At 37.3% G+C, this 13,174-nt stretch overlaps 1 protein-coding gene across 1 annotated transcript in view; it reads right to left on the reverse strand.

Moving 5' to 3' along the window:
• obscna (obscurin, cytoskeletal calmodulin and titin-interacting RhoGEF a) overlaps positions 1-13,174 on the reverse strand; it is a 43,562-nt gene that overhangs the window by 4,478 nt on the left and 25,910 nt on the right. The window contains exons 46-75 of the mRNA XM_052564021.1: positions 12,931-12,988; positions 12,696-12,808; positions 12,437-12,546; positions 12,086-12,286; positions 11,905-11,999; positions 11,509-11,682; positions 11,259-11,418; positions 11,066-11,173; positions 10,712-10,876; positions 10,441-10,599; positions 9,988-10,165; positions 9,776-9,889; positions 9,518-9,685; positions 8,876-8,978; positions 8,666-8,795; positions 8,472-8,580; positions 5,564-5,642; positions 5,255-5,394; positions 4,453-4,565; positions 4,170-4,338; positions 3,970-4,060; positions 3,615-3,815; positions 3,461-3,521; positions 3,299-3,376; positions 2,542-2,714; positions 2,398-2,424; positions 2,089-2,241; positions 1,964-2,009; positions 1,796-1,873; positions 10-1,714 (exon numbers count right to left, since the gene is read on the reverse strand). Coding sequence (XP_052419981.1) covers positions 10-1,714; positions 1,796-1,873; positions 1,964-2,009; positions 2,089-2,241; positions 2,398-2,424; positions 2,542-2,714; positions 3,299-3,376; positions 3,461-3,521; positions 3,615-3,815; positions 3,970-4,060; positions 4,170-4,338; positions 4,453-4,565; positions 5,255-5,394; positions 5,564-5,642; positions 8,472-8,580; positions 8,666-8,795; positions 8,876-8,978; positions 9,518-9,685; positions 9,776-9,889; positions 9,988-10,165; positions 10,441-10,599; positions 10,712-10,876; positions 11,066-11,173; positions 11,259-11,418; positions 11,509-11,682; positions 11,905-11,999; positions 12,086-12,286; positions 12,437-12,546; positions 12,696-12,808; positions 12,931-12,988 — 5,259 coding nt within the window. The remainder of the gene's footprint in view (positions 1-9; positions 1,715-1,795; positions 1,874-1,963; positions 2,010-2,088; positions 2,242-2,397; positions 2,425-2,541; positions 2,715-3,298; positions 3,377-3,460; positions 3,522-3,614; positions 3,816-3,969; positions 4,061-4,169; positions 4,339-4,452; positions 4,566-5,254; positions 5,395-5,563; positions 5,643-8,471; positions 8,581-8,665; positions 8,796-8,875; positions 8,979-9,517; positions 9,686-9,775; positions 9,890-9,987; positions 10,166-10,440; positions 10,600-10,711; positions 10,877-11,065; positions 11,174-11,258; positions 11,419-11,508; positions 11,683-11,904; positions 12,000-12,085; positions 12,287-12,436; positions 12,547-12,695; positions 12,809-12,930; positions 12,989-13,174) is intronic.

The following is a 13,174-nucleotide window of genomic DNA, read 5'->3' on the forward strand; positions in this document are numbered from 1 at the left end:
GTAGCATACCGCCTTTCTTCTTCTCTTCATCCTCTTTGCTGGGCTGTCGGGTAAACAGTTTTGTTATGCTAGAGGCTGAAGCTCGCATCTTCTTCCTCAGAGTTAGAAGAGGGCTCTTGGGTTGTGAAGATGCTCCTTCTGTTTGCTTCTTTTCCGAGCCTTCTAGTTGAGGAGAAGAATGGCTAGCCCACGAATGTTTACGGAAGATCTTCATGAATCCAGCCTTGGAAGATTTCCCACTAGGGGGTTTGGCTTGAAGAGCTGGGGCTGAGGCATGTCTTTGAAGTAACTCTATGCTTTCCCGTCCTTCTACTGAAGCCTGAACAGGAACCGCAGAGGAGCTTCTTCTCAGAAGGACGTCACTCCTATTGCGCATCTCATTTAGTCCAGAGCTTGAACTGATGCTGCGCCGTCTTGGCGGGGCTTTCGGGAGGTCCTGGCGAAGAGATCTCAGGACCCTCTCCATGTCTTCATCCTCAGAGTCTTGCAGTAAAGAGCATGGAGATGTTTTTCCAGAGGATCCAGCGATCAAGCTCTCTTCATGATGGTGTCTGTGGGAGAGTTCTTCATGTGAGCCTATCCTGCTAGAAGCTTCTGAGCCGTGGTCAAGCGAACATGCTAGCGAAAGCTGTGAGCCATCCACACTCTCCTCATCACCTAAATGTCTTGTGTCTGTTTCCGTGACCTGCAACTGGTCGTCCTCCTCACAAGAACTTTGCAAGGCTGGCTGATGTCCTTCTTCAGGCTCACAAACCTGTGCTCTGACTTTTCTCACAATTAATGGGCCCTTCTTTGACAAAAACGCAGAGCGACGGCAAAGTTTCCTTCTCACTTGGACTTCTTCAGTTTTTTCCTCTTCTTCATCAGTGACATCTGGTTTCTGGCTTTCTTCAACGTCATGCTCATCCTCCTCTCCTTGCACTGTTGGCTCAATTGAAGCTGGAGAGCGTTGTGTGTATACATCTAATGACCTGCTTCTTCTCTGGGTGTGTATGCTTGGATGGGCAGCACTCACTCCACTATCAAATGAGCTTGACTTGAGCATAGATGAATGCATTGATCCTCTTCTTTGGTTACGATTAGCTTCTAAGTCTGGGGAATCTTCTACATACTCTATGAGGGGCTCATTTAACCTGCCGGAGAGGCTGGCACGGAGAGGTTTACGGCCACGCTCTTGCTTTTTAGCTTGAATTTTATCCCGAAGTGTCATGTGACGAGCAGACATGGGTGAGAGCTGCTCAGAGCTGCAATAAAAAGTGCTCTTAATGAGGGTACGACGTGGTATGGGATCCAATCCTTCATCCTTCACCTCAGAGAGGTGAAGATAGGGGCTACTGTCTGTCCTCTCCAAACTGACTGGCTCTGTTGATGGTGCGGTCATGGGAATCACCAGTGGGCCACTGTGAAAACGGTCCTCACCAATAAGCACATCTTCTTCATCCAGTTTTAAAACTGTGGGCATCTTTGACACAGGAGTGTATGGGTCATATTCTTCCTCTTCTTCCAGATCATCTTCATCCTCCTGGCTCACCTGTTGGAAGAAGTCCCAAGAATCTGCTTCATCAAACTCGGAGGAGGATCCACTACTTAGGGAGGTGCTGCTGGGCTCCTGGGTTTCCCTTGTAGCTGTAATCGAAACGTCACGCAGAGGAGCCTCCAACAACTCTGGGATTGGTCTCAAAGTCAGAACAGAGCCGAGACATGTCAGGGAACGCTGAAGGAAAAGGCAAGAATCACGGAAAAGGCATGAAAGTAGACATTTTTCCTGGATAATGAATGGCAAAGAAAATCTTACCTGCCATTTTCTTCTTGAAATAAAAGATTTTAGATTTTTGGTATTTATGTGCTCAGGTTCTTCATCTTCATAATAGCCCTTAAAATAATTATATTTCTGATGAATGTCAATTTTAACTTATTTGTGCACAAAGCTTATTTTACGTTTGCTACACAGATGACTACCTACCTGAAACCACTCGTGACTCAAACACTCAGATGCAGAGGGTCTCATTCTGTGAAGGTGAAACAAAGCAACTTTATCATTTACTGCTCACGAAAAATTTCCAATACATGCAAGTAAGCCGAGCTTACTCTGGGTCTGGCTGTAGAACCCTATGTAAGAAGTCCTGTGCCTCCACACTTCTGCTAGTGATCTCAGGTGTGTCCCAGTACAGCACGCCCTCAGCAACCTTCATCAGTGTGGAACGGTCATTCTCCCCGAAGAAAGGACAGTGGCTTGTTAAACTATCCAGAAAAAAGCAATATTTAAGAAAACACATAATATTTTCTAATAGTACAATTATTTCTCAATTTTATGGCTATACAAAAACGCGGCATACAGAGAAACCAGAAAGAGAAACAGAAAAATATCTGCTTGCTCCATTTCTTTAATGCACTCACCATAAGTAGGTAACCACACCAAGAGACCTGAATAAATGAATAATGAAAAAAATCACCAAGCAGCAAAAAGGACAGAATTGCATTTCTGAATATGATAAATTCTGTTCAACACAATTTGCAAAAAGCCACAGTAGTTTGTTTCACCAGATATCAGTGGTTACTGTCACAGGTTCTTGGTGGACAATTTCTGGCGCAACAAACTCAGGTGTCCCAAACTTGCTGTACTGGTGTCTGGAGTTGTCAATTTCCTGGCAGAAGCCAAAATCACAGATTTTTATGTCTTCTCTTGCAGGGGACACCATTAGGATATTGTCTGTCTGCAAAGAAAAGGTTTAGAAATAAGTTTTTCAAAATGTTAGCATGACAATGCCACTTATAATACTAATAATACTGCAATATAAATATTTAGTGCGGTCATGAAACTCTAGATGGCGCAGGCTGATGGGTTGTTAACGTAACTGATGATATTCAGCACAAGCTGATTGGTTCATGCTGCATATGCAGCCAATGAGCTTACTGCCTTGCATGTATAAGGCTGGCTAGCATTCACTTAAGATTTCTGCAGTGTGCTTTCAGAGTTTCTCTGAAACACTTTACCTTCCCCAGCTCCACCTGTATAGATCTGCTACAGGTTATTTTATATGCTATTTGTGCAGCAGCAGTATGTCTTAAAAACTCATGACACCTTATCGCCATATGCATTGGCAGTAGCAAGTTCCTGTACTTGCTTGCAGAAGCAGCAATATTCTACAACTACAGCAATTCAGCAGTAGCATATCAGATCTATTTCGCCAAGACCAAATACATTAACTTTGTCCTATCCATCACCATGCTAAAATCTTCAGAGTTGTCATGATTGAACTATAATTCCCACTAATATATATTAAGTATAATCACTTACTTTGATATCCAGATGTAAGATGTTCATACTGTGCATGTATCCAATGCCCTCCAGAACCTGCTGAATATATAACTGGACCTAAAAACAACAAATAATAATTATCACTTTTTCTTGATTACTGTATGAAAGTGTGAATGACATTCAATGATTTCTCAATATTACCTCCCTCTCTGAAACTGATCCCTTTAAAAACAAATGATCAAGTAACCCCTGTGTAGAACATCTGTGGGAGAAAATTTGTTTATATATATATTTATTACGTATTGAAAAAGCTAATGTTAATTACTGAAAAAAGCATGAAAATATGAAATCCTACAATTCTACAACCAAGACCAGTGTGCGTCTTGTGGTGAAAAAGTCCAAGAGGCACGCTAGCCTGCGGTGAGCTAGACGGGACAGTAGGTCTCTCTCCTGGAACGCTCTGGTCCGTGTTCTGCTTCTGAGTGGAAGGAACTTAGCAGCAAAACATTCACCATTCGCCTTGTGTGTGACTTTTTTAACCACTCCAAAAGTGCCCCTGGATATCCAGGAAATAAAACAAATAGAGAAAAATGTTAATAAGGTCTATAAAGGATGTTTTCCAACAAATCAGATATTACATGAACTATTATATTTAAAAAAGGAGTTAATGCTAGATTACATAAACTTCAAGATTTATATGATGATATTACCTCCCTATCTCTTCATGAACATCATATACAGAATGTAATTTCCGTCTTTTTCCAAACTCCACTTCTCTTTGTTCCTCAATCTCATCTGGACCTGAAAAAGAAGAAAAAAAAGATTTACTTAAACACACTATTCCTTGTCAACAGACATGTAGGGTTTATTAAGATAAAACGGATGGTAATAATAAAGCTTTCCAACTCACCTGTGTCAACACTGAGTTTGGCGAGGCAAGATGCTTGTCCTGCACTATTAATAGCTATGCAGCTGTAGGTGCCACAATCCTCTATTTGAGTATTTAGCAAAGTGAGAGAGCAACGTGCATTACTTTGACATATTTCTGTGTGGTCATTGGATAGGATTTCCTTGTCATCCTGCAGGAAACCAAATAAATAAATTTCACTGCAATAAATACAAGTAAAGATTATTGAGTTTCCATCATAACATAAAATCAGTAAGCACTTGTTACCGTTTTGTATATATAATACCTTAAACCACTGAATATCTGGGCTGGGCTGGCCAGTAATGATGGCGGAGAATGTTGCAGGCTGACCAGGCCGGACTGTCAGGTCTTCAATGGCCACTTGCACAGCTGGAGGCTCTGAGTAAATAAATAATACAGTAGATTGACAAATTCCTGTGGTGATAATTTTTTCACAGAAGTTGTTTATAAACCTCATATGTGACCCTGGATCACAAAACCAGTCTTAAGAGTAAATTTTTCGAAATTGAGATTTACATTTACATTTAGCTGACACTTTTATTCAAAGTGACTTACAATTGCTATATATTTCAGAGGTTGCATGCTTCTGGAGCAACTAGGGGTTAAGTGTCTTGCTCAGGGACACATTGGTGTCTCACAGTGGATTTCGAACCCGGGCCTCACACACCGAAGGCATGTGTCTTATCCACTGCGCCAACACCACCCTATATGTATACATTTTCTGAATAAATAAGCTTTCCATTGATGTATGGTTATTAGGATCGGATGAAATTAGGCAGAGATACAACTATTTGAAAATCTGGAATTTGAGGGTGCAAAAAAATCTAAATACTAAGAAAATCGCCTTTAAAGTTGTCCAAATAAATTCTTAGCAATGCATATTACCAAACAAAAAAAAGTTATGAAATATTTATGATAGGAAATTTACAAAATATCTTCATGGAACATGACCTTTACTTAATATCCTAATGATTTTTGGCATAAAAGAAAAAATTATAACCAATGACCAATACAATGTTCTTTGGCTATTGCTGGTTTTGTGGTCCAGGGACACAAATAGTCTGTACCTGTCAGAAATTCCTCCTCTGTGTCTGAGTAAAAGTGTTCCTCAGGCTCCACGGGTCCCTCTTCCTGTGCGACCTGTACCTGCCTCTCCATGTCATCCTGTTCTTTAAGTGTTTGTGGATCTTCAACACCAGCAGCAGATCTTCAGTACAACATATTTTGCATTACATTTATTGACAGACAGTAAAATGAGATAATTAACGGTCCTGAATTTCACTGCTTAAAGAACCACACAATAGATCATGTATGCAGTATAATTAAACTGATTATACTTATAGCCCACCGATTACACAGACTGTGTGTAAACTTACGGTTCGGGGTTTCCAGTCTGAAAGAGTATATGAAACAGGTTCTTCACAAAGGAACTTGACCAACCATCTGACTGGGGATCTGTTTGGAAACATTTTAGGTTGTCAAACTGATAAAAAAATTATGTAATTTTACATACGCTAATGTTCAAATGTTTAAGATCAATACGATTTTCCTTTTTTATATATATATAAAAAAAACTTTCTTTTTAAAAAACATTTTAGAAATTACTTTACAAAAGATTTCTATTTCAAATTAATTCTGTTCTTTTGCACTTTATATTTGTGACCCTGGACCACAAAATCAGTCTTAAATCACAGGCTTATATTTTTATAGCCCAAAAAACATTCTACGCCTTTTATGCCAAAAATCATTAGGATATTGAGTAAAGATCATGTTCCATTAAGATACTTTGTAAATTTCCTTTTCCTTTAAATTTTCAGCATTCATGAGACAGCAACAACGTTTTTTTATATTTTTTAAAACTGTGGTAAGAACTAACCAGTGCTGAAACAGGGGGTTTCATGACCCTTTAAAGGAATACTCCACTTTTTTGAAAATAGGCTCATTTTTAGGCGCTGTGTAATATCACTGCGCCTGCTGCACTCATCTTATGGCAGCAAAGTTCCTTGATTATTACGCCGGAATGAGAGTATAGTTCCTAGCCATATCAGCCTAGAAAATTGCAACTTTTAATTTTCCACCGGTCTTAGTTCCCAATGTAACTACAGAAGAGTCAAGTTTTAAATAGGAAAAATTTTGACTCTTTGGTCATTTTTGAGCGAGATGCTAACAGTCTCATCAGATTCATTGATGTATGCTAAGCTAAGAGTGCTACCGCCAGACCCAGATATTGGCTGAATGCATTTGAAAACAGTAAACCTCAACTGTTTAACTCTAGGGGAGTTTTGCCTATTTTAAGACTGGTTTTGTGGTCCAGGGTAACATTTATCAAAGAACGGAGTTACAGCTTTGTGATCACAGAATTTTTTTTTTATATTAAATTATAGTAAAATTATTTGTACAGATACAGTATTTGTGATCAAATAAATGCAGCCTTGGTGAGCATAAGAGACTTCTTTTAAAAACATTTTTAAAAATCTTACCAACCCAAAACTTTTAATGGTATTGTAAACTGTAATAAAATAAATATAATTTATTAAAAATATATAATATTTATAAAAAATTTGATAAATCTTCAGATAATTCCCTAAGTAAATACTTTAACTAAATAATAAATAATAAAAGATGATAATAAATTACTGTACTTAATGCAAACATAAAAAATGTAAAATATAAAAAAATACTTAAATTAAGGTCTGTATTCATACCATCAGCTTTAAATAAGGAATGAAGTAGAATATTTGTTTTCATTGCCTCTCAAAAACTCAACTGTAAAATAATATAAACACTTACCTGTATAAGGACAGGCATACAAAACAGGGCAAGAAGTGATACAGCCTTTCCCAACCAGTTTTTTAAAGTCACAGATCACATGTATACAGTCACATTGCCTCAAAAGCAGCGCAAAGAGCCACTTGGCCCTATCTGCAGCAAGGCTCGAGTCTAAGCACATAACCAGCTTTGAAGATGGACGTGGCATGTTAGCGGAGCATGCACTGAGAAACCATGAGAACATGTATATAAACAGATATGTGGAACAAACAAGAAGAAGAAAAGAGACAGAAAGATAGAAAAAAAAGGGAAAGTAGCATGCATGCAAAATGCTGAGGCATCTGTGTGAAGACACTTACATGATGATTTTGATCAGATCTTAAGTCTCCTGCTCTGTGACTATAAAGGAAATGGGATGGAAAGTGTGTTAAACTGGATGTGAAAATGCACATGATTGACAAGTGTCCAAAAGCTGCCTTTGAACCACTTAATGTATAAATGAAAACATACAACCAACAAAGGTATATTAAAGAAAATGCATGATATGATACTGTATACTGTACGTATGATATATGAAGTAGCATGCAGTTTTATTTAATACCCAAATTAATTAAAGACAAATTAAATGAAACCTTACACTACAGTTCCAAAAATTGGGGTCAGTAAGATTTGTTTTTGTGTTTTTAATTAATACTTTAATTTAGCAGGGACAAAAACAAAAAATAACAGAAAAATATATATATACACTTCAAATAAATGCCTCGAACCAATTTAATTCTTCTCAATTTTAGAATTTAATATTCATCAAAATATCCTGAAAAAATCAGTGTATTAGAATCATTTCTGAAGGATCATATGACACTGAAGACTGGAGTAAAGGCTGCTGAAAATGTAGCTTCGCCATCACATCAAAAAAAGGAATTTTAAAATGTATTAAAATAAAAAACTGTTTTACTCTATTTTTTATTTTAAATAAATATAGCCCTCATAAGTATAGCAAAACATTTTTAAAAAACATGAAGAAATTATACCGACCCCAAAATTTTGAAAGGTATATGTACATATAAAATATGTAATATTATAATGTAAGTAAATGTTTCCAATGACATAATGCAATGCAGATGCCTCAATGAAGATGGCCGATGAAGTTTTTGATAGTTTGAGCGATCCCATCAAAGGTTTCTTCCAGACCAAGAAGCTCTTGAAAATGGGAAACTGTTGGTGAAATTCAGCACAACATAAAAGTACATTTTATTAATACATATGATTTTAATTTGAAAATGGTCTCCAGACTACAGAGCTAGTTGTTAGAGGAGTGGAATGGATATTCAGAAGATCTGGTGTTCCAGTGACAGAACATGAGGAATGGGTGGGAAGTCGGAGTTGGAGATGACTTTGGTATGTGCTCCTTCAAAGCCTACTGGTGCCCACCAACACATGGTGAGACTTAGTGGCCAAATATACACCTTTTCTGCCTTAAACGGCAATTGCTGTTCACATTCCTCTTCATCCTACCTGAAGTTGGGGTAGTTTGTGATTGCTTTTGGGTCCTGACTGACACAGGTAATGGTGCTGGAGGGCAGAGTTCAGCTTTACACTTGGCACTGCCCACTTCATTCTGTAGCTGTATCATAAACACAGAGAATAATTATATAATGGGATCCATATATGATATAAAGTCATCAAAAAGTAGCAGAAGACTCTGGTACCTCACACTGGTATTGACCTAGATCTGCCTCTTCAGCTTTCTTTATAGTGAGAGTGAGAATTCCTGTTTGAACATCAGATTGAATCTGGTGTTTCCTGTTATCCTCAAGCTGAATGCCATCCTTAAACCACCTGTGCATATAGATTGTCTGAGATTTTTTATCAAATATAAATGCCATTACATTAATATGAATGAATGGAACCAGTTGTACCTTATTGATGGTAAAGGAGCAGATTGTGTGGAGCACCTGAACTGCGCATCTTGTCCCTTTACAAGCACTGAGTTCTGTAGTCTGGTTGTAAAACTTGGAGGTACTGCGGGAAACAAAAACCTTTTTCTCAATTTTTGCTAACCAATTCCGTGTCATCTTTAAAACTACTTACACTAGCATTCAAAAGTTTGGGATCAGGAATATATTTTTATATTTTTTGAAAAGTTTCTTACACTCACCAAGGTTGAAGGATCAAAAATACAGGGAATCAGTAATATTGTTCAATATTATTACAATTTCAAATAACTGTTTTCTATTTTAATAGATTTTAAAATATAATTTGACAAAGCATAATTTTCAGCAGCCTTTAAGCTCGTCTTCAGTCACATGATCCTATAGCTATCGTTTTAAAATACTTTTTCCGTACACAAGTAATTTTTCTTATGATCAGCTTTGCAAATATGTGCTGCCTAATATTTTAAGGATTAAATGATAAAAAAAATACTTGTTTTTGATCAACGTATGTAATGCATCCTTCCTGAATAAAATGATGTAAAAAAAAAATCTTGAACAGTACTGTAGATGTAAATAAATACAAACATTATAACAGATGGCCATAATAAACATTTCTCAAAAACTTACCATCAATCATGATATTAGCCAGAGTGCTTGCGTTCCCTGCATGATTGGTTGCATAACACATGTATTGACCTGAGTCCGCCTCTATGACACCAGTCAGTACAAGATAACAAGCACCTAACTGTCCTTCTGATGTAATGTGATGCTCGTCTTCTTTCACAGCATGACCATCTGCAAACAGCACATCAGCAGAACCCATTTATACACTATGTAAATGTTAACTTTCTATATTTATGCACAGACAGAGATATTATGATTCACCTTTATACCACTTTATTACTGGTTTTGGTGTACCAGTGACTTTGCAGACCAGTTTTACAGTTTGTCCAAGCTTTGCTGGATAGTCACTAAGATGCTGCTCAAAGCATGGGGCAGCTGTAAATATAAAACATAGATGTGTTGCAAAAATGCAATCATTTCAAGCAGTCGAAACAGATTTATTCTTAAGTTTGTTCTACTGTGTCCTAACTTACTCCAAGTAGGCTGTTTGCTGCGCTGCTGCAGGTCTCTCAGATCTTTGAGCCAGGAGAGGCGGAGGAGGATGGATCGAGCTTGCAGAATGATTTTTCTCACCATTCCCCGGTGCTCGTGCCAAAGACCAAATGACCTGTCATCTCCTTCCACTGTATCCTTTACATCAATATCACTCAGCTGTGAAGAAAGCAAATGCTTTTGGAATGGATGTGAAATGGACTGCAGTGATTAGTGCTGCCATGATATACTGTACATGATATTACATGCGCAGTGTACTATACACATATCTTTTCAAATGTAAGGTGAACCTTTTCATTGAACTGCATTTTGGTTTAATTTCATCAATGACATTTAGCTACAGTACGTTTTCAGTAGGACAGCATGTAGAATAGACTGTAAAAGTTCTGTATTACAAAAAAATGCTATATTAATAAATGCATATCTGATTATACCTTCATCTTATTCTTGAATATGTAGGCCTCAGTGTATGTGCCAAGTTCTCTCTTCGGCTTGCAGAAGACAATACAATCTTTGAAGAGAAATACGTGGCGGTGATGTCCTCTTTGAGAGATTTTGACCTCAGGAATTTCCTCCCATACTGTAAAATATCCCTGGAGACACATTGACACTATCATTAGCAGAATGATACCTTCAAATCCTTACTCACACTTGTCAACCTGTCAACCTGCAAACACAGATGTTCAGGGTATAATGATACAGTACCTGTCTAATGGGTTCTCCAAGCCCCTTGAGAGGTGCAGGGTAATTCTCAATCATGGACAGATGATGCAAGTTCTCTGCACGCCAAGGCAAGCTGGAAACAATGGCAAATGCGTCTTCCAGCAGGCAACAGTTCTGTCCGCTTTTTGCTTTGTTTCTGATCAGCTCCTAAAAAGACAAACATGGAAGCTGCTAAACAAGATGTATTGAAAGCAATAATTAACATTTTTTAAATATTGTTTTGTTTTTTGCTGTCTGTGTGTGAATATATTTAAACACTGGCTGACCCCAAATATACATATACATATGTGTGTGTGTTTATGTGTGTGTGTAAAGAAAATGATTAAGCTACCACACCTTAAGTACATTTTTGTACGTTTGAATTCTCTCCATGGGTCTCTGCAAATATGTGCTAACACTGAAGACCTGCGTATCCAAATGTGCCAACTCGGTGTTTGCATATTGCTGGAACACAGTAGAAAAATAATTGTAATTTATTTGAAGATACTTCAAATCATACTGCCAAACTTAAAACAGTATGTGCTCTTGCCTTGAAGAAATGCTGTGTGTTTTTTTCTGAGATGCAAGCCTCGGCTTGGGGCAGGCCTGTAATGAACTGGAGATACATCTCAAAGTCCAGTGCATAACTGACAAAACACTGGGCTACATCATCATCTGAGAAACACATCTCCAGCTTAGGGAGAATACAGCTGTGATGGAGGATGGAGGGACAGAGGGACAAAGAAGTTAAACCACAATGTGTATTATATTATATTATAGAACAAAATAGATGTATTTACCATTCATGGAAACTTGCAATATCTCTGATATTGCGGAATATGTACTCTTTTTGACTTAGGATGGTGAGAGGAACTTGAGTGCTTGTCTCTAAGTATTGCAAATGGTGCTCCACAAAGAAGTTCAGCTCGCGCACAAAATTATTCTCACCATCAAGTAGTCCCTTGATCAAGCGACTGGAAAAAAAAAACAAAAAAAACATCAATTAGTCAATTTAGGGTTTCACAAAACCTAATAATAAAATAACTTTTTTTTTTTTTTTTTACATTTCAGTAAAATAATAAAATAGTATTAAAGCTAAAATACAAAAAATACAAATACATCAATATAAATGAAAACTTAAACTAAAAAATGATCAGTCAGACTTTGAACTTTTGGTAGACTTGAGTCTGATTTACCTTTGGATCAAACTGTGCTCATCCTTTGTAAAAACTGTTTTGCCTTTCTCAGGGGATTCTTTAGTCTCTGCTTCATGGGCCAAGGAAAATATTTCCTTAGAGAAAAAAAAGAAATATTATTAAAATAATGTAACAACATTTTATTCCATTTATATATACACACACACATCCATCAATTCACCCTTGTCTTCTTTTCTAGATACGCCGGGGATATCCAGCCTTGACGGGATGGTGTGAGCTTGGTTGGCTTTGTACGGACAAGCCACCTCACAGGATGGGCTGAGTCCAGGACTTCCACAAACTGACCTTCCTTTAGTACAAAAGCCTCTTGGTTTCCTCCCAGAGGCTGACAATCACTTTTGGCTACATAAATATCAAAGGTCTAAAAGGTGACAAACACATATACTCCATATCAGTGCTTTTTATGTTTTACTTTTCACTTGTTTCTAACTCTGAGCTACAATATGCACAATACGTTCCAATAATTGAATTTTATTATTATTATTGTAAAATTATTATAAAACGCTGCTACCTCTCCTCTATCATCATCTCCATCTGACTCAGAGAACGACTCAGCATTTGCAGAGGACTTGTAGGAATGAATGCGTTTGGGTGAGGGTGTCTGGCTCTGTGAATTGCCACCTATGACAAATATAAACCCAACAATACAGAAGTCCTCAAGTTATAGGCATCTCCAAGCTTCTCAAACTGCTATTATGTGCATATTATTTATTTATCTTTAATTATTTAATGAGCTTTAAAACATAACTTGTATTACCAATAGAACTGACCTTTCACTTTTAGCTGGTCTGTATTCTTTGGGGATTGTACAGTAATTATGTTTTCTTCTTTAGAAGTCTGAGTAGTAGAAGCCTCAGTTTTTGCCGTCTTTGCCTCTTTACCTCTGTTTGGGAAAATATTCATTAAAAAAAAACATTGCAAAGTAACATTTGAAACATGCTCTTACGCTGCCATTATTCTTTATAATTAATAGCCCTTGAGAGGTCTTTACGAAGTAAAACTTACCTTGATTGGTAGTCTGTCTCAACATCTGGGGCTGTGTCATAATCTGAGTAACAGGATACTAAAGAGGATGCAGAATTACAAAAAAACTAAAATGTTCATCTGCTACTGGTATCCAAAATTCTAATACTAATCACATTTTCCAGATTTTTTTTTTTTTACATTTTTCGATTAGCTGCCATTAATCAGTCATAGAACATGACATAATACATGGAATAATTTTTGTCTTCAGTGGCATCAGCCGGAA

The sequence above is a fragment of the Carassius gibelio genome, chromosome B8 (genome assembly GCF_023724105.1).
Source record: "Carassius gibelio isolate Cgi1373 ecotype wild population from Czech Republic chromosome B8, carGib1.2-hapl.c, whole genome shotgun sequence".
Lineage (NCBI taxonomy): Eukaryota > Metazoa > Chordata > Actinopteri > Cypriniformes > Cyprinidae > Carassius > Carassius gibelio.